Genomic DNA, 22,102 nt, shown 5'->3' with positions numbered 1-22,102 from the left:
ATTCGAACACTTATTATCTTGAACCCTTTCAATTAGGTAAACACAAATTATTGCTCCTATAATCAAGTTCAAGACTATTTGATTTGCTTATAAAAATAAGTTTCTTTTTTTACAAAAAGATTATAAAATAAGCTTGATCATTTGTAAATATATATATCGTACTAATTTAGAGTTACTATTTAAAAATAACATTAACACTACATATGTGTTTATTTTATTCCAATCTGATGATTAGAATAAATAATATAAATACAGTTTTTTTTAAATATAAATACAGTTAAAATCAGGGAAATTAAAAAACAAAAAATTAAAGGTCAGTAGCTCACAGGAGATTATATCTATCAGAGTCCAAATCCGACTACAAAAAAATGGTTCTAAAAATAAAATTCTGAATACTGAATATGGATGATACATGTGGATGCTGAAACTAGATACAATACAACATCCAGATACACTCTTTGACCCCATCACTAACGAAAAATGGGAAGAAGCTCAAGAGGAACTTTCTTAACAATAGTAAGAACACCAGCTTCCTCCATGTCCATATCTTTCTTCTCCTCAGGCACTCTCCAGTCAAAGTAGTAAAGCAAATTCAGGAGTCCCAGTTCAATGGTAGCAATCCCTGAAGCCATACCTGGGCACATCCTCCGTCCAGAACCAAATGGTAACATCTCAAAGCTATGTCCCTTGTAATCTATAGGACAATCGATAAACCTCTCCGGAATAAACTCTTCTGGATCTTTCCAGTGTTTAGGATCCCGACCTATCGACCAAGCATTAACCACTAGAATGGTTTTCGGTGGAATGTCATAGCCTTGAATCTTGATTTGACTCATTGTTTCTCTTGGGAGTAATAGAGGAACTGGTGGGTGTAGTCTCAAGCTTTCTTGCACCACAAGCTTCAAATATTGAAGCTTGTTGAGATCCTCTTCTGTTATTCTCTCCTTGTTTTTGGTTCCAATGCAATTTTGGATCTCATCTTGTACTTTTTTCATCACTCTAGGGTTTATAACGAGCTCTGCCATCGTCCAAATCATGGTGATGGAACTTGTGTCTACTCCAGCAAGATATATATTCTAGGTCAAGAAAGACGCAAGATGGTTAAGTATATATTTAAACTCAAGATTTGTTACCAGTTGTACATCAATAAAAGCTAACCTATCAACAAAAGAACATTAGACTATAAAAAGTAAGGATATGAAGTAAAGAGGTTTGTTTGCTTACTTGGATGATCCCTTTAAGATGATCAATGGTGAGCTTGAAAGATTCGCTTCGTTCTTGTTTAGGTATCATTTCTAAGAGGTAGTCTATGAAATCAGGACGATCTTGTGTGAAGTTCTTGGATTGATGATCATCTATTATATGGTTAAGAAAAGTATCAACCTCAGTGAAAACATCATGAAGCCTCTTACGTTGCCCGGACACAAAGTCCATAAACCATCCAAGACCAGCAGTGGGGAACATATCAGTTAAATTGAAAGTCATGTTACTGTGAGCTTCAAGCATCAGTTCTTCGATCCTTTCCTTATCGATATGCTTGTTCTCCAAGAAACTCTGTCCGAAGGCAGTTCTGAAGACGATACTGGCAGTTAGGCAGAAAAGGGTTTTGCTCAAATCTACTGGAGATTGCTTCAAAGCCGATTCTCTCAGTTGCTTGACCATCAAGTCACTCTCTTCCTCTCTAACATACCTGAAAGACCGAACCTTTGTCACGCTGAAAAACTCACGAACCGCGAGCTTACGCAGCTCTCTCCATGCCTCACCGTATTCCCCAAAGCCGACGTCATTACCGTTACGCGAGAAAACGGTTGAGGCGAGAGTGACAGGTCGGGTACAACACTCAAGGTCATGGGTTTTAAGAACTTCTTCAGCTGCTTCACTCGATGAGATCACTACCATTCTAAGCACCCCTAGACGGAGGAGTATCACAGGTCCATGTTTCTTGGAGAGACTATGGAGAGATCTGTGAAACAATCCACGAAGCTGGTGTAGGTTTCCGATGAATGGAAGCTTTGGTGGACTAGGAGGAAAATTTTGTTTCGAGTATTTGCTTTTCTTCACGATTATTAATGAGAAAAGAACGAGGAGAAGCAGAAACGAAAAGATATACAGAATAATCGACATTGTTTTTTTTTTTTTGTGTTATGTTTCTTGGTAATTATAACAACAGAAACTCAAACATTAAATAAACAGATGTTAAAAGCGACTTGACCACGGCAACAGAAGTCACAGTACAAGACATATCACATATGAGGTTAACATGTCGTTTACGTTTGTGAAGATAAGCTTTAAGAGGTTAAGAGCCGTTCCCTTATTATCGAGAACTAATCAAGTGAGTGTGGTCTAGTGGTTCCCATTAGAGGAGAATTTGGAATTGTCTATCTAATCATTTCCAATTGATAAGTCGAAATGGTTTACATGCATGAAGAAATCTGATAAAGTGGGCTAATCAATGGCTAGACTATTGATAATTGTGTTTTTACCGGTTTCTAAAATTTGATTCGAATATTTTATCGGCTCAAAATATGCGTTGTTTTTTAATCTCTTAGTTTTTTCAAGAGTCTTTCAGATATTAAGTTTAGCTGGAGTAGAAGGTGTAAAACTGTGTAGATGCCTGAGAATTTTGGTTTTAGGTGGATGACTTTCCACTAGGTTTTGGTATTCGAGTATCCCTTCGGGTTTAAATTGGGTATTCAGATTTTTTGGATTTATAGTCATAGATTCCATTCTAATATTTTATTAGCATGGATCAGATTCGGATAATAGCATTTTGGGTTTGGTTTAAAATTTATATTGTATCCTAAAATCTATGTATAACCATATATGATTTGGATTCGGTTATATCGCTTCGTTTTGAATATAACGAAATAAAAAATGTTAAAGAAAACATTAAAATATTTAAATTAAATATAAACTAATCCAACATATGTCAAATTAATAAATAACACTAAAATATCAAATTATGCATAAAAATAAACATTATTTGTAAACAATATGCATCACTTTATAGATAGAGTAGACTTGTTTTCAAAGAGCAAGTTATGAAATTCTTATTTATAATTAACTAAGTATTTATGAAATTCTTATTTATAATTAAATAAGTATTTAAAATAATTATGAAATTTTAATATTTGTTTTTGTATATATATAATGTCAACATAAATATTGAATTGAGTATTTGAATACTTATATATATTTTAAATGCCCTATTTATATTGACTATTCATTTTGTATGTTTCGGGTTATGGTTCAGATTTGGTTAATAACATTTTGGGTTCGGATGTTTTCTACCACTGTACAAGATCCGTTCGGATATCCTTACATAGCGGATCAGATAACAAATCAGGTTTTCGGTTCATGTATGGTTCAGATTCCAGATTCTGGATTTCATTTCCAGCCCTACTTCCCATACTGCATCGTGCTCATAGACACAAGATATAGACTTGAGTAAGCTTTACAATGCCAACAGAATGAGATTGAGGTTGATCAATCAGTTAGATAGAAAATTATGTGCATGTTATCGGAAACTATTTTTTAACAGTTCAATATAAGAATCTTTTTTTATTATTTTTAGTTTGGATTTAACTAAAATTTTGCCATGACATAATTTTGATTTATTGTTTTAGTCTAAACATTAACTTACTTAATAATCAGTTTTTTTGTAAAGAAAATCATTATAGAGTTACTATTTAGAAAATATATACTCTACTAGTTTAGGGTTACTATTTGAAAATACCATTTACTTTACATATGTGATTTTTTTATTTAACTTGATAATTTTAATGAATAATATCAATAAAATTATTTATTACTCAATCATATTATAAGGGAACACTTCCATAAAAATATTTCAATTAAATTTATCTAAGCTTTTTAATACCCAAAAAACTTTGCTACCAAATTTAATACCTTAAATAATTGTTTTGAAGGAAAATATACTTTTTCTATTTTAGAAAACAAACTAAATTTATATTTAAAATTTAAAATATTTTTTACACAATTTAAGATTATCCATAATTTAGTTACTTTTATTTCTAATACTTAAAATAAAACTAAAACTTTTAAAGATTTTTTTTTGTGAATTTCAGGGATTTTGTTAATTTCATTTGAAACTTACTAATATTTTGATTAAAATAAACACAATTTGAGTATTACAATGATCACATTTTAAAGTTTGTGTATTAAAAATAGAAAATTAATTAGTTAAAGTATCAAATTGGGTAATGAAGATTTGAGTATTGAAAAGTTTAAAAAAGTTAGTTGAAGTATTTTTTATACAATTTTCCTTATTATAAATTATTATAATACTCGAGCATATATGATAGGAGGCTTATCATCCTCTATCTTTTTTATACAAATTTTTTCATTAAACCTCAACTTGTTTGCATACAATAGTTTGATGAAATTATCCATCTTTTTGATTAAAACACAATCTGCTACAATATACAATAAAACAGATAATTCTTTAAATGAAAATGAAGATGACAATGAATTCAAGATGGAACTTGAATACGTCGATATAGGAGCAGTCTCATCCACGAAAGAAGAGTAGTCTCGATTGCCTCTTTTGCTCCGTGCAACTGTTATATAAGACTACAAACCGTTGAAGAAGCTGAAACATAATTTCGACAATGAATCCGATGAATCATCTACTTGGGTAGGGTGATGAAGTAGTAAACAAATACCAACCCGATGTATTCACTAGTAAATTTTTCATACAAGAGAAATATGGCACTGTACGAAATCAAAGGCCTTGATGAACCCAAATCACCATAAACACACTATTCAATACCATATAACTGAGTCCTGGTGGCATACTGAGAGCTAACAAATCCAGCAATTTTAATGAGTCTGGCCCAAATAAGTTTCTGGCTTCAACTCAACATTTATTTGGATTGATGGATGGTCCATTTATCAAATTGCACAAATGGTATATGGTTCTGTCAGACATTTCCTCAACAGAAAGAAACAGAGGAACGTCAGTTTTATTCTTCACACATAAACAGAGGAACTTTAGAAAAGACTAATGACTTAATACTTCACAGGCACGAGTAGAAGCTCTTTTTTCTTGTTGACAGTGAGACCCGGAGCTTCTTCTATGTCAATATCATCGACCTTCATGCCTTTTGGTAACTCCCAGTCAAACTGATACAACATATTAGCAAGACCAAACTCCACCATCGTTGTCCCCATGTAAATTGCAGGACAGATTCTCCTTCCACCCCCAAACGGTAATAGCTCAAAGTGCTGTCCTTTTGCATCAATGTCACTATCAACAAACCTCTCTGGGAGAAACACGTCAGGGTCTTTCCAAGTATCAGGATCACGCCCTATAGCCCAGACATTCACATGAAGCCGTGTCTTTACTGGAATCGTGTAACCGTTGATCTCAAACTCAGACATTACTTCTCTTGGGAGCAGTATAGGTGTTGTAGGATGTAGCCTCCAAGTTTCTTTGATCACCATTTTGAGGTACTTGAAGTGATCTGTGTCGTCTAAGGTGATCGTTGATCTGTTCCCCATATGGTTTCTAATTTCAGATTGAACTTTCTTCATTACATGTGGGTTCCTAGCGAGCTCTGTCATTGCCCATGTCATGGTTATTGCAGAAGTATCGATGCCAGCCAGAAGAACGTTCTGTAACAAAGATTATAAAATCAGGTCAGGTTCTCATGTTATCATTTACTACAAGGAGTGTCAAGTAGGCATCTGCAAATTAATCGAGAACCAAACCAAAACCAAATGGGAAGAAAACAAAATGAAACAGAACTTAAAAGAACTCCGGTTCGTAAAACTGAAAATCAAAATTGCACCTAAAATCTAATTGGGACCCGAATACAGAAAATATAATTTGTTTACCTACAAAAATAATAGTTATATTTAGTTTTAAAATAATTATATATCTAGAAGTATAATTTATAAACCAAAAACTGAATTATCCGAATGTATTTTTTATTTTGGATTTTCGGATTTAACTCGAGATTTTGGTTATGAAAAATTATCGTTTATAAATGGACTAGTCGGAACTTCGGTCGCCGGATCCCCACAAGTTTAAAAAAAAATGGATCCAACACATCCCAGTCCGACTGTACAGGACTAGTGCCAGGTGTTTTGTAATTACCATCAAGATTGCTTTGATATGGTTTCTTGTGAGCTTGTCATTTCCAAGAACAGCTTCTTCCCTCTCTAACTTCAACAGCAGATCCACAAAATCATCACTCCCTTGTGTTTTTTCCTGTTTGTGCATATCAATCATTTGTTCATAGAACGCATCAAGATCTCTCACGCTCTTCTCTCTACGACCTTGCAAACCTGTAAACCAGTCTATGATCCATCCGAAACACGGTATAAAGTCTGAGGCTGAAAAGCTTCCCAACATCTCAAGTGCTTCACGGACTAACTTATTGAAACTATCACTGTTGAGTACAGTTCCTTCAAAGCTCACACTAAATGCTGCCCTGCAAATCACGCTTACAGTCAAAGCAAGACACGTCTTGTTCAAGTTGATAGGAGTTTTCAGAGAAGCTGATTCAGTGATTGAATCGATAAGCTTCTTGACCTCCTCTTCCTTTATAGGCTGAATGGAGTGAACTTGTTTAGTACTGAAAAGTTCCTGAGCAGCGAGCTTTCTTACTTCTTTCCAGTAATCATCATAGGGCGAGAAAGCAATATCCAGATAGTTGTAAGAGAGGTCTCTTGGCCCTAAAGAATGATTCAAGATTCAAGATTCATGGGGTTCGTTGAGAAAAGTCAAAACTTGTGTACCTGCCAAGCCTGGGCGGCTACAACAGTGGAGGTCATGGATTTTCAGGGCTTGTCTTGCTGTTTCAGAGGTGGAAACTATGACTGTTGGGACTTTTCCAAGCTTCAAAAGCATGACAGGACCATACTTCTTTGAGAGCCTCCATAGAGACTGATGTGGCAACTCTCCAATCTGGTGTAAGTTACCTATGATAGGAAAGCCAGGAGGAGAAGGTGGTCTCCGTTGAGGTAGCCGCCGGTTCTTGTATTTGATAGCGGCGAGAAGAAGAAAGATGAGGAACAGAAGTGAGAGAAGCGAAATGTCAACCATTTTCCTGACAGATGAAACGTAACACTCATCTCCTAGGTAAACTATATACTAGCGCATTGCTTTCTTGTTTTCCCTTTTTTTATTTGAACAACAGCATGTTCCTGTCTTTACTCACCGTCTCATATCCTTTTTAATGTTAAACTTAGACTCAGAAATAAAATTAGGGATGTTAGTGGGACTTATATTTATATAGAGTTTGTTGGTTCTAAAAATTGAGAAATTTGTTAAATTTAAAAAGAATTGTAGAGAATTTTGTATATTGTGAAAATCTATGAAAATAAAGTAATGTAATGATTTCAAAAATCCAAGAGAAACATGTATTTATGAGTTAAAATATCAAGACTTTAATTTCTAATAACACTTAATTTAATAGATCTGTAGAATTATTAATATCTAAATTTTTTGAATAAAAAATGATTTTCTATAGAACTAGAGAATCAGTAAACCAATAACATAAGATTTTAACGAGAATATGAGAATTTATAAACCAATAACACCACCAAACTTGAAAATTGTAAGACACCCCCTTTACTTTTTAAGACATTTATGGGTTATTGTTGGCCTTTTACATGTTGATGGTGTGACCAAGCGGCATGACTGAAGTTGATGGGCCAACGGCCAATTTTTTAATACGTAATGTCAACAAGAGCCCCAAACTCTAAAAAAAGACACAATGATACCACAAAACCAAAAGCGACCGGATCTGGTCACTGCTACCCGTTTTGTGAAAGAAAACATGCAGCAAAGGTAAGAGATCTAGAATTAAATTTGGTTTCAACTAAGTGTTAAGATATTTTACAATAAACTCATGAACTATAGAAGTGCTAATGCACTTACACAAGTGAAGATAATTTATCTCAACTTCAGCGAATATAAGGCATAGACAAAAAAAGAACTCAAAGCCCAAGATCCAAAACCGATATCCATAAAAATCTGAGAACCCGAATAACTTGCAAACCCAAAACCTCCACTCCAAAGATCCAAATGAATATCCGAGTAAATATTCAAAACCTAAATGAATATTCCAAATATCTAATTCAATATTTATTTGATATATATCTAAAATAAATATTTAAAATCAAAATAAATAATATTTTCTATTTGATATCTAACCGCGAATTTTTAACATTAGTCTAGTTAAATATAGTTACCATGAATAGTTTATAACAACAGAGGTCATGTAATTTCAGAGCTTGTATATTTTATCGGCTGATCTGATCGATCCTAAAAAAAATACACCTAGTGTTAAAAATGGATTACCCCAAAAACGTAGCACACTATCTAAGCTGAATTTAGAATATCTTCAGAACTCGTTTTGCTGTTTCATTAAGAAACTAAAACCGTTGAGACTTCGAAGCTTCAAAAACATCGCATGACCATACTTCTTAGAGAGTCTCCATTGGGACTGATGTGGTAATTCTCCAAACTGGCGATGATTGGAAAACCAGGAGGAGATGGAAAGCCAGGAGGAGATAGAACTCCTTGTTGCTTCTTCTTGATTTTAAAGGCAGTGAAAAGAAGAAGACATGTGGTGGAAGCACCGTGGCCTAGTGGTCAAGGTTTCTACATTTAGATCTGGGGGTTGAATCTCAGGCAATGCAATTTCTACATCAGGAAGTCTGAGTTTCAATTCTCGAAGAAGGCGAATTATGCAAAATATTGGAAAAAGTCTTATCTTCAGCATGACGCAAAGAATACCGTCAAGAATAGATCTCATATGGCGGCTCAGGGTGATGCAGTCAGACGTGAATACTCATAAGGTAGGTAGAATGGTCAGCTGTAATATCGTCTATATAATATTTCTCGTAGTTTCTAATAGCATATTAAACCCGACAAAAAAAAAGAAGAAGAGATGTGAGAAAGAGAAGTGATAGAAACCAAATCATTGCCATTTTTACTAGCATATGTCATAACTCTTGAATGATGAAGATGATGTAGGAATCTTGTACTTTTATATATACAAATACATAGCTGTGAGCTTGCTCACTTTTATGATCATCTTTCCGATTAGTGCTGGTCGCGGTCCGAATACTACCATTTTCATTATTTTAGATTTGTTTCGTATTTTGTGGATATATAATTTTCTGATTTGTTTTGCTTCGAAAAATATGAATATCCAGAAAATTTACAGATATTTTCAAGTATTTACAGATATTTACGGATATCTCATCCATTTTGTTCAATACAAATAACTTTTAAAAAACCATACAAAATATCTTTAACATAATATAAAATATAAAATAAATACTAGTGAAACTATATGTTCATATTTTAAAAAATGATAATTAAATGTTCATAAATTTTAGAAGAATTATAGTCTTTATAACATTTTATATTTCTTTTTTAATTTAATACTTTTATAAGTAATTTTATAAATAAAAATAATAAAGTTATATGTTAAAATAATAATATAAAATTGTATATTTATACTTCTGTATATAATTGTAGATATATTCATATATTTGTATAAAAGTCCGTACGGATCGGATATATGACTGAAAATTTTAGTATTTATTATTTGCTTTATTTTTAACGGATGTTAATCTTTAATATTTATTTTGTTTTGAAGACTTACATATATCCGAATTTTTCGGATCAAATAAAAAAAAGGAAACGAATAACTAATCGGAACAAAATTAACGGATAAAATATCCCTCGCTATTTCTGACTTACTTTCAATTCTACAGATTAAAATCTATTTATAAAAATCATGAGTATTAGAAGAAAAAAAGTGCTCAACCTAGAACATCACGGCGGTTCTATAAGAGATCTCAGACAAGCCGTGTGTTTAGAAACATTGTTATATCGTGTTTAAACAGATCAAAGCAAGAAAGAGAACATACTACGTACACCTAAAAGTGCAAATCAGACCAAAAGTAGTAAACAGACTGCACGGAGATTCCTGTAAACTGCGGTTGGTTTCTTTGGTCAGTAAATGACTTAAAATGTTGATAACGAAAAGGAGACACGCAGAGGCAATAAAAAGGATGAAGTTGAAAACGTTTTAGAAGTGATAAGGTGGCTTCGTTAACGGTTGACCAAGGTGATTCTTCGAGAAATTGAAGTGAGGGAGAAGGGTACAAAGTGGTTTTATTCAAAATCATGGTGTTGACACACAAGTATCTTAGTTTTCAAAACAACTTCATGCACAAGAACACATTACAAACGGCAGAGTAGGTTTTGTTCAAAACCATGGTGTTGACACACAAGTATCTTAGTTGTTAAAACTACTTAATTCACAAGAACACATTACAAACGGCAGAGTAGGTTTTGTTCAAAATCATGGTGTTGACACACAAGTAACTTAGTTGCCAAAAGAACTTCATGCACAAGAACACATCACAAATGGCAGAGTAGGTTTTATTCAAAATCATGGTGTTGTCACACAAGTATCTTAGTTTTCAAAACAACTTCATGCACAAGAATACATCACCAATGGCTGAGTAGGGTTGTCCCCTAGATGACTTAGCTCCCTAATCAAATCTTAGGTATTATATGTCCTCTCTTAAATGATAATTTTCATTAGTTATATTTGTATATTATAACTTATAAAACCCATTAATACAGAAATATTTTTGACACTCAAAATCAGACAATCATTTTTCCATAGCCATCATAAATATATATCAAGATCTTCGGAAAGTTTATATATTTTACCACCATTTTATGAATTATAAAACTCACACAATTAAAAAAGATGTTTTCTAAAATAACCGAAATTCATGAAAATTTTGGTAAAACTTGGATTAAAAGGTTAACATGATATATATCTTTTTTGTATGCACGAACATGATATATATCTAAAGATATACTAACTATAGAGCTCTGACCACATATGTTTTGATTAACAAATTTATATTTTCTTGATTAAACTGAATGTTGTAGACTAAAGTTCTGTAGAATAACTGTTTTTAATTAACATTAACGTCTTATACTCAGGATGGAGTTTAGACTCTTATGCCATGAGTTTAATTTCTCCTAGAAACAGAATGATGTGTTCTGTGGCTGTGGTAGATAAGACTTTGCTTGGTCCAAAATTAACTTGGTAGGGTGCCTCCTTGAAGTAGTCGGTTAGTCCGTGATATTGAATGGTTGTCACGTGTGACGTCGGATGATTTTGTAGTCTCAGACACTCTGATCTGGTGCCCGGGCCTGGATGAGAGAGTGCAATAATGGAAGAGGGAGAGAGAGTACATCATTCAAAATTAAAAATCAAGATAATACTAAAAGCAAAAATATTTTGGTAGTGGGTTTTAAAATCAACTTTTTAATAAATAATTGACAAGTTGCCAAAAAAAAAAAATTGACAATATTTTAGAAAAAGAAAACTAGTGTTCTGTTCAATCATACCCTATACAAGATTTGGTGGAATAATTAGGTTCAGTAGTGGAATCAAGATAAACGTGTTTAAGCTTTCAAACGTTTGTCTAGGCTTTGAAGATGTCAAATCACATAACATTTTCTGTCTCTACATCCTTTTTCACTTTCCCTTTCATACAACATTGTTGGATTAGCAAGAGGAGATACAATGAGACGCAAGATGTAGTTTCATAGTACAACGGATGCAACAATTTATTGTAATCTCATGAAAGACTTAGTTTAAAACTGATCAGTGATTTAAATACTTCACAGGAACAAGTAGAAGTTCATTTTTCTTGCTCACATTAAGTCCAGGAGACTCTTCCATGTCAATATCTTCAACCTCCATGCCTTCCGGTAATTTCCAGTCAAAATGAAACAACATATTAGCAAGACCAAACTCCACCATTGATGTCCCCATGTAAATTGCTGGACATAGTCTCCTGCCACCGCCAAACGGTAACAACTCAAAACACTGTCCTTTTGGATCAATGTTGTTATCAATAAACCTTTCAGGGAGAAACATCTCTGGATCTTTCCAGGCATCAGGATCACGCCCTATAGCCCAAACATTCACATAAAGCCGTGTCTTGGGTTGAATCTTGTAGCCATTGATCTCAAATTCAGACATTACTTCCCTTGGAACTATAAGAGGTGCTGGAGGGTGTAGCCTCCATGTTTCTTTGACTACCATTTTCAGGTAGTGGAGCTTCTCTATGTCATCCAAGGTGATCGTTGACTTGTTCCCAATTTGGTTTCTTATTTCGGATTGAACCTTCTTCATTGCTCGCGGGTTTCTCATAAGTTCTGTCATTGCCCATGTCATTGTTATTGCAGAAGTGCCTATGCCCCCAATAAGAACATTCTGTCAAAATATCATAAAAATAAAGATAAAATATTAGAATCCTCAGGTAAAATTCTTAGGGTTGCAAATATTTATATCTGTAGTTACCATTAAGATTGCTTTGACATGGTTTCTTGTGAGCTTTCCATATCCAAGAACAGATTCTTCTTTCTGAAACCTCAAGAGCAGATCAACAAAATCTTCACTACCTTTCTCCTTCTCCTCTCTATGTAGATCAAACATTTGTTCATAGAAAGCATCAAGATCTCTCACACTCCTCTCTCTCCTCTCTTGTAAGCCAGTGAGCCGGTCCACGATCCAGCCGCCGTTTGGGAAAAAATCAGAGGCAGAGAAGCTCCCAAGAAACAAAAATGCCTCGTTTATGAACTTGTCGAAACTATCGCTGTTGAGCACGGTTCCATGGAAACTCACGCCAAATGCTGCCCTGCATATCACGCTAACAGTTAAAGAGATAAACTTCTCGCTCAAGTTAACTGGTGCTTTCTCTTGAGCTGATTCGGCGACTATGTCTATCAGCTTCTTGACTTCCTCATCCCTGATGGGTTGCATCGAGTGAACTCGTTTAGGGCTAAAGAGCTCTTGCACACACAGTTTCTTGACTTCTTTCCAGTAATCATTATAGGGAGCAAAAGCAATGTCCAGATAATTGTAAGAGAGCTCTCTTGGCCCTGAGAAATGATCCTATATGAATAAAGATTTAAAAAAAGCTATAGTATGTGTTGAGTGAGTGTTATGGTACCTGCTAAGCTTGGACGGCTACAACAATGGAGGTCATGGATTTTCAGAGCTTGTTTAGCTGTTTCAGAGGAAGAGACTACGACCGTTGGGACTCTTCCAAGCTTCAAGAACATCACAGTACCATACTTTTTGGAGAGTCTCCATAGGGATTGATGTGGTAATTCTCCGAGCTGGTGTAAGTTTCCGATGATCGGAAAACCAGGAGGAGATGGTGGTCCTCGTTGCTGCTTCTTGCGTTTGAAGACGGCGAGAACAAGACTAGTGACGAAAAGAAGTGACAGAAAAAACCAAATAGTAGCCATTTGGTTTTCCTACAATGATGATAGTGATGAGGAAGCTTGTGATTTTATATACACATTTTTAGCTTTTATGAACATTGCTCTGTTTTCAACTTTTTTTACTTGATTTTCAAACTTTCTCTTTAAACAAATATTGTCGAAACTTAGAGGAGAGTATAGTATAAATCATATAAACTGATACTCTGTGCTTGATTCTAAATTATATTAATATAGAGTATAACATAATTCGATAAAAAATTAACATACAAATATTTTAAATTTTACAATTAAGAACTTATATTAAAATTTTATATAAATATATAAATTATTATTAGTTATTTTATTTATTATCTAAAAAATCCCAGAACCTACAAAAGAGTCGGACTAATTCTCAAGTGGATTTGCAACTAATAGATGGATTTTTTTTTGAATATTCAAATAAGACTTAACATAATTTCATATTTGTGTGGCCATAAAATAAAATGCAGAAACAGGTCCATTATAAGATTAAGAAGATCAGGTAACACATCTATTATATTAAAAAAAAAGTTATGACTTCTCATTCATGTGTGATTTTTTATTAAATTGGACCATTTCCTAAAAATTATAACTGATATTTATCTATTTGCATAATAATATCATAACAATAATTGTGATTCCAATTTATTATTTTCTTTCCCTAACAACTAATTAAAAGTATTGTTAATGAAATCTTTTCCTCCTGATTTCTTTCTTCTTCTTTTTTTTTTGTTTAAAATTGTGATATTTAATTTTGTTGGTTTAGTTGTAGCTAAGATATAACCATGATTTTAATTAAAAAAACCATTATAAAACGTATTTTTCTGAGTTCAAGAGCACTATAATAATACATGTTATTCATATAGCTTCTTAAATCATATGATACAACAAACTATAAGACAATAAATGTAAAATTAAATAAGGGGTAAATATGCAGTAACATATACACGTAATCTATGTTTTTTCTGACAAACATAAATAATCTATGTTACTTTTATACTTTGTTGTATAGTCTATAATGCTCTAAATATTTTGTAGATTCAATACAGATTGATATATTTTATGCCACTCTTATATTTTTATACTATTAAAACATAAGTCATGAATTCTTTCATGTGTAGTTTTTTAGTTTGGACAATTCCTTAAAATTTCTCAAATTTTACAGGTCGTAATTATAATATTTTCTTTATCCTTTTATTTGAAATACAAATAAATATTGAAATTTTAACAAAATCTTTTAAAAATCTTTTCAGATTCAGTCTAAAATTTATGTCCAAAATTACTTAAACTTAAATTTTAATTATTATAAACTATACTTTTATTATTTTACTTTTAGTTTATAAACGAAAATTTAAAGTTATATAAAAATATTTAATTTTATTTTAATGAAGATAACAATTTCAACTGATTAATTTTCAAAAAAAAAAGCCTTACAAATTTTTTAAAAGATTTTGCTAGAAAGGTCAATTTAATTTATTTTCATATAAATTTTAAATTTAGAAATAAAACAAAAAATATTTAAAGTAGTTTTGTTACATAATAATATTCTCAAAAAAAAATTTGTTACAGTAATATAAAGTTACAATAATAAATAAGCCAATAAAATATTTTACTATAGAAAAAAAACCTGCACGGTTGTGCGGGTCGAGATCTAATGTTAAATTACGAAATAGTAGTTTTGCACGGGACATTTTAAAGAACTAGCAGTCGAGATGGTATTAGTTTGGGTATTGACACTCCAAACCCAAGTTCAAGTTTCCAAATAACACTTTTGTAATAATATTCTTTAAAATTTATATATGCAAAGAAAATTATTGGACCCACCACTAGAAAGTGTATTAAAATGATTTAGTTTAGGTTCTTTAATTTTCTAAAATATGCTTTCCACTAGACCATCACCTTGTCGTTAATATATTATACTAACCAATATAACAAGACCATGAAAATTTATAAAGGACAGATCAATTTTTTTTTTTTTTGAATTGAAGATCAAAATCAAATTTATGAAGTCTAACTGATATATACAAGAAAATGAATTTAAATTATTAACTGTATGAGTTAAACATTCAAGAAGCCTTCTAATTGTATACTATGTACAATCAACAGTCGAGAAAAGAGTCAAGAAGCCTTCTAATTGTAAACCTTCATTAGTATCAGTATATGTTTATTGTTTAACCAAACAACTTAAAGTTATATGAACCCAAATAAGCCTTTATTAAATATATATATGAACTCAAATAAAGGCTAGGTATTATCCGCTAACTTTGATTTGATTTGTTATTCGCTTCGATCCGATCAAAAAATTTGAATATCCATAAGTTTTTGAAGTAAAGCAAATAATAAAAATCAATAACCGTTAAAAACGAAGTAAATCACAAATACTTAAAAATTTAGAGACGAATATCCGATCCGCTCCAACTTTTATACAAATAGATGTATATCTACAATTAAATAAATAGTTTTAAATGTATAATATTATATAATTATTATCTAACATATATATTATTAATTTTTATCTTGAAATTTAGTTATAAAAATATTAAATTAAAAAATAGAATACAAAATCTTTATACAAAACTACTATTTTTCTAAAAACATTTGTTTTATAAGAAAATTATAATTTAAAAAGTTTATAAAACATATAGTTTCATTTTTTTACTTTATATTTTTACTATGTTAAAAGATATTTCTAAAAATAGATTGGTATTATTTTCTAGATATACTTGTATTGAACAAAGTGATGAAGTATCCGTAAATATACGTAAATATTCGTAAATATCAAAAAATCTAGATATCCGAAAGACCAAATATCCGTATTTTACAAAATAAAGTAATTCAAAAATATAATATCCGTGAAATACAAAATAAGTAATAAATACCGAAAATCCTCTATATATTAAAGGAGAAACATTTAAAAGTTATAATTTGTAATTTTTACTAATTAAAAATGATCTATTGAGTTGTCACATAATTAAAATGTTAATTTTGCTTACGTGGCGGCTTGAAAATCAATTGAGAATTTTATTGGTCCAAAATGAAATTGCTAGGTAATCCCCTAGACTATATTTGAGAAGTAATTTTGCCACATGTCCTCTTTACAATCATTCTCACAAAAATAATATGACATGGCTACTAAAATTGATGACATGTCTTATAAATTAATATGACATGTACAATTATATTTAATGTTAATTTATATTTTTGGTAAACTTTTTAAAATATGGTAATAACTCATATATTACATTTATTGTCGATTTACATTTTTAGATTTATTTAGAATATGGTAATAACTCATAAACCATTATTAAAATAAATATATTCAACTATGGCATTTCAAATTTCGAAATATCATTTAAATTATAAAATTTTCAAAAATGTATACATTTTTCAGAAAATTATAAAAATTAAATCGTAAAATCAAATTAAATCGTAAAATCATTAGTATCTTATATATATCTACAATTTTTATAAGTATTGTTTAATTTTAAATTTTGACAATTATGAAAATTTACATATTTATTTAATATACTTAATTAAAATAAATAGATAGAAAAATCTACCTAAGATTATAATTTTAAATATATACATGCACATTCTTAAATATAATTTAAAATAAACAAAATTATTTTATCTTAATTTTAATGTTTATTTAATTCAAATTTATATTAAAATATTGATAAGAAAAAGAAAATTTACAATATTAATTAAAAATTAAATATAATTTATATTTATCTATTAAACATATTTTAAACTTTTTTTACTGCACATGGTGCAGGAAAACACCTAGTTTTATATTATATAGTACGTCCATTATAGACCATTCATTTATCAAATTGAAATTTATTATCTACTTTTTCCTTAATAAAATCTACAGAATTACCTTATGTGATGAATATATATATATATATATATATATGACAATTAATGATTTAAATAATAAAGATTTGCTAATAATATGTATATTTTCTATCATTTTGTTTAATTCTTCATTATTAAAATAAATTATACAATAATATTAATCACATAATAAAAAATTTAGATTTTTTGTATATGTTGTATTTTGAATTTTTCAAAACGAGTATAAATTACTAAAACTGTTGAAAGTCTCACATAAACTTTTATGATTAAGCTTGATTTTTTATGCAATAAGATACAATGACTATAAAACCATATGAATAAATAATTTTATTTAATAGGTGTTTATGTATATATATATTTATTTATTTATTTATTTCATATTGTTTAAATTAAACTATACATCATATGAAAATACATATTTATATTTTGATATTTGCATTGAATATATATTGAAAAGTTAATATTTTAATTTTGAAATCTTCATTATTTTTAAAAATTATTATAAATTATTGAAACCACTAACTATCTCACATTAAAAACAATTTGTTGGTGTAAAATTTTGTTACACAATATGCAAATAATCATAAAATCATATGAGTAGAAACCTCATTTACTAAATATCGATATTAAAATTATACTATATATCTATGTTAATATCATTTAAATTTAATTATACATCATATACATATATAAGATTGATTGTTTTGATATACTTATCCCAAAATGATTTCCGAACAAACAAGAGTGATCATTTAATTTTTATGAGCACGGCAATTTAGTACAGAATAGTAACTGATTTCTTAGTTATTTAATATATAATTATTATTTCATAATATGCACAAACATAAATTCATAGATATAAAATATCTATTCTGCACAAGACATATATCTTAACATAAGTATGTATCTCTTTAATAATTTTAAATCTTAAACATTTATAAATCTTATGCCAAAACAAAATAACAAAATGAGAATAAATTTCAAAATAAATATTTATATCGAACAATAACTAAGATGAAAAAAAAGCGACATAAAAAGAGAAAAATATTGAAGATAGATATGATTGACATGTGAACGTAAACTTCTTATAACCATAACTAATTTTTAAATTGCTAAATCTTGATATAATACCGAGCTAACATAATTTCATTGTAATCAAATAGTAGGCACGAGATTCTTTAGTCTAAATGTTAGGTTCTTAAGCGATAAGTGATTTTTTGATCTAAAATACTTTAAAAATGTGATCAGCTCGTCAGTAAAAAATTATGTTATTAACAAAAAACCTTTTTTAAAAATTGTCTAAAGGGCAAAAATATTAATTCGATCAAGAATATAAATTTTTTTTTTCATACAATATTTTTTAAATAGTTTTAATATATATTCATCATGCGAAAGGCAAAGACGCATGTTTTATCCTATTATGCTATTATTCGTTATGTGTCTAGGCCTCGGCACAGATTGGATATCTCAGCTTTTGAAAGTATTTGTGATTTGCTTCGAATGTGATGGATATCTAATTTTCCGATTTGCTTTGTTTCGAAAAAATAAGGATATTTGGAAAAACGGATATCCGAAAAATAAATAGATATTTAAGGATATCTCATTTGTTTTGATTTATACAAATAATATTAAAAATTCTATACAAAATTTTTTTTGTAAAATATTTTTTTTTGCATGATATAAAAGATAAAACTAAAAGAAATAGTGAATCTACATATTTTGTAAATTTTTACACTTAGTTAACATTTATAATAATACAAAACTGAAGAAAAATCTATAATGGTCATAAATATTTTCTCTTCTTTTTATATAATACTTTGATATAAGTAATAATGTGAATATAATCTATCAAATCATATGTTGGAGTAATAATTATATAGTTTTATACATTTAAAACTTTAAATATAATAAAAAATACATGTATTTATATATTGACGGATCTGATCGGATATTCGCTTCCTAAAATTTTAATATTTGTAATTTGCTTCGATTTTAATGGATATTAAATTTTAGTATTTGCTTTGCTTTAAAAACGTACAAATATCTTAAATTTTTGGAAATGCGACGAAGAAAGAATCTAATCAAATTTAACAGATAAAACTATTTTAACTAGGTTTATCCAAGTACACGATGTAGACGATGGTAAAAAAAAAAAAAAAGTTAGATGAGCACACGAGTCACGACGACAAGACCGTAAAAAACATGAATCACGTGCGACAAAGACAGCTTAACTAAACCTACCCTTCCCTACCTCTTCATATTAGGATTTAGTCGAATTACTTGATCAGGGGTCGTCAATAAAGGCTACTAGAGTAGAAAGTCTGGAATTCTTTTCCCACGTGATTTTATGTAACTGTATATATTGTTATTATTTATACTTTTTTGATAAATAATAATAGTATTTGAGATAAATAAAATTATTTATAAAATTAATACAGTTTGAAATTACTTTTAAACTGAAAGTAAATATAATTTACATTAGATTTGTAAAGTAACATCTTTTATATAACGAAAAAATGTTATAAAATAGAAGGAGTATCTGCAAATTAATGAAAAACTGTTTAATATTAAAATCTTGTTGTTTCATAAAACGTATACACTATTTTTGTTATACAAAATATCACTTGACAATTTGACATTATTATTATTATTATTATTATTATTAAATTTTAAATTCACCAGCTTTGAAAAATAAAATCAGAAGTATATTTTTATAGTCTAGTATTTTTTATTTAGTTTAACTAGTTCAGTTTAATTTTATTTAAATTTCGATAGAGTAAATAAAATTTTACAAAAAAATACTTTTTATATTATATTAAATGATTATTTTAAATATATATTTTATTATTAAGTTATAAATTTTAATTTTAATTTTGCTTTAGCTAAAATGATTTAAATTGGTGTAAGTCATATGTTAATTAATCTACGAACCGATAAATTTAAATAAAAGTTTAATTATTTTATTCCTAGAAAAAATTAATTTGTTTAGTTATAATATATATGATATATAAATTGATGTTTAATCGTGATATATTAGTTATTAGTTACTCATGTATTTCAAATGTTTTGCCAAAAATAAATATTATGAATAAAATTTATATTAGTGATGATATAAAAATTATTAGTTATTATTATATTTAAAAATATTACCAAAAATATAAATGTGTATGAGGAAAATTTTCTATGTTACAGATTGATATCATGTAATTTTTTTCAAAATTTCGTTATATTGTTTTTGATACTGCATATGGTCATGATATATGTACAAATCTCTTTGTAAATAATACTTAGAAGATTTATACATATTTTAAATTTAATATTTAATATAAAGTGCCTTGTTCTTATAACTAGATTTTTTTAATCTCAGAAACTATTAGTTAAATAAATATAATTATTAAGAAAATAGATATATTTTCTTTATTTTTAGTTCAATCATTTTTATTTGTGTAAAATTATCAAAATAAAATCTTTTGTGAATTGGAGAGAGTAGTTGTGGGTTCTAGATGTAAAAGTATATGTCAATTTAATTTTGAATAGTTCTGAATTTTTTTTTTGAGCAAATAAAATTATTTATTGAAGAGTTATCTAAGAATTTTTTAATAATTTGTAGTAAAATTGTATATATTTAGACCACAGAAAAAAGAACTTTAAAGATTCTTTATATAAATTTCTTTTATTGAATTATACAAGACGAGAAAACAGCGGTCGAGGCCTTTTAAGTAGGACTGGGTAAATAAACCGAACCCAATCCAATAAAAATTTAATCCAAACCAATCTGAACCCGACATATACCGAATGGAGCTTGTTTTATGGTATTTTGGGTTATGGGTATTATCCAAACCGAACCTGAATCTAAATAGATATCCAATAGAACCCGAGACATTCAAAACCCTATAAAAAATATGTACCGAACATGATCTTAAATCCTAATATATATCAAAAATACACTAATATATATTGAACATCTAAGATATTTATCTACTACATGAAGGTTGGTGGTTCTATTACATGAATGTTGATGGTTGAAGGGGGCGGTTAAAGGTTTGAAGTTTTCAGATTTTGATTTTGTATTCACTGAACAATGTTTCTCATTTCATAAAACTTGGTTTTGGTTTTATGCTTTTCTTTATTTGGTTTTCTTTCTATCAATATATATATTTACCATTCGTTTGATTTCGAATGATCACGCTTGATGTTCATTTCTTATTTTTGAATCGATTTTGTTTATGTTTTGGTTACAAAATAGGTACAAATCAGGTATTTTAAAACCGAAGAACCGATTTTACATATGTTTTGGTTTAAAATAGGTATAAATTAGTTAAGTTTAAACCAAAAAACCGATTGGGACCCAAACCCGAAAATACATTGGGTTGTACATGTTCTTTAAAGATTTACTAATCCCGATTCGAATTCGATAGAACCCGAACTGGTCCCGAACCGAACTTATATATAATCCGTGTGGAATTGATTTTGATAAACCCAAAAAAAAACAAAATCCGATTGGACAAAACCGAAATTCGATTGGGATCCCGGATGCTCAGGTCTGGTTTTAAGTATCAGCCCAGAAAGAAGAAGTTCAAGACTAAAAAAACACATAGATACATCAATACATGCATTAAGGGCTAATTTTCCCGTACAAATTGGTTTAACTCGAGATCATTTTGTAGTTTTCTTTTTGATAATATAGTGATTGTAGTTCAACAAGGGTGTTCCACAAAGGAGTAAAGGATTATTGTTTAGTCAATCCATTCTATTATTCTTAATTTTCCAAATGGTGCTTAAATTATTCAAGTCGAATGAACTAGCGCTTAATAATTTATTTCAAGTAAAAACAAAAAATTTAAGTCAAATTTTTTTTTTCAATCAGTGCCGGTCTTACTATGGTTTATACCGCCGAAGCCAAAATGAAAGTAA

At 29.5% G+C, this 22,102-nt stretch overlaps 3 protein-coding genes across 3 annotated transcripts; all 3 read right to left on the bottom strand.

Annotated features, from left to right (window-relative positions):
* Positions 1–307: 307 nt before the first annotated feature.
* LOC108811121 (cytochrome P450 71B4-like) lies at positions 308–2,170 on the bottom strand. Its single transcript, XM_018583172.2, has 2 exons — positions 1,225–2,170; positions 308–1,076 (listed from the first exon to the last, which is right to left on the bottom strand). The coding sequence occupies exons 1-2, from the start codon at positions 2,122–2,124 to the stop codon at positions 471–473; spliced, it is 1,506 nt and encodes a 501-aa protein (XP_018438674.1). The 5' UTR covers positions 2,125–2,170; the 3' UTR covers positions 308–470.
* Positions 2,171–4,901: 2,731 nt separating this feature from the next.
* On the bottom strand, positions 4,902–7,115 carry LOC108811157 (cytochrome P450 71B34). The gene is made up of 3 exons (XM_018583202.2): positions 6,766–7,115; positions 6,122–6,702; positions 4,902–5,637 (listed from the first exon to the last, which is right to left on the bottom strand). Exons 1-3 carry the CDS (start codon positions 7,070–7,072, stop codon positions 5,032–5,034), a joined length of 1,494 nt encoding a protein of 497 aa, XP_018438704.1. The 5' UTR covers positions 7,073–7,115; the 3' UTR covers positions 4,902–5,031.
* A 4,398-nt stretch (positions 7,116–11,513) lies between these two features.
* On the bottom strand, positions 11,514–13,458 carry LOC108831159 (cytochrome P450 71B37). The gene is made up of 3 exons (XM_018604721.2): positions 13,036–13,458; positions 12,384–12,964; positions 11,514–12,296 (listed from the first exon to the last, which is right to left on the bottom strand). Exons 1-3 carry the CDS (start codon positions 13,334–13,336, stop codon positions 11,682–11,684), a joined length of 1,497 nt encoding a protein of 498 aa, XP_018460223.1. The 5' UTR covers positions 13,337–13,458; the 3' UTR covers positions 11,514–11,681.
* Positions 13,459–22,102: the final 8,644 nt, after the last annotated feature.

Source organism: Raphanus sativus, chromosome 6 (assembly GCF_000801105.2).
Source record: "Raphanus sativus cultivar WK10039 chromosome 6, ASM80110v3, whole genome shotgun sequence".
Taxonomy (NCBI): domain Eukaryota; kingdom Viridiplantae; phylum Streptophyta; class Magnoliopsida; order Brassicales; family Brassicaceae; genus Raphanus; species Raphanus sativus.
This window is presented reverse-complemented; position numbering and strand designations above follow the sequence as displayed.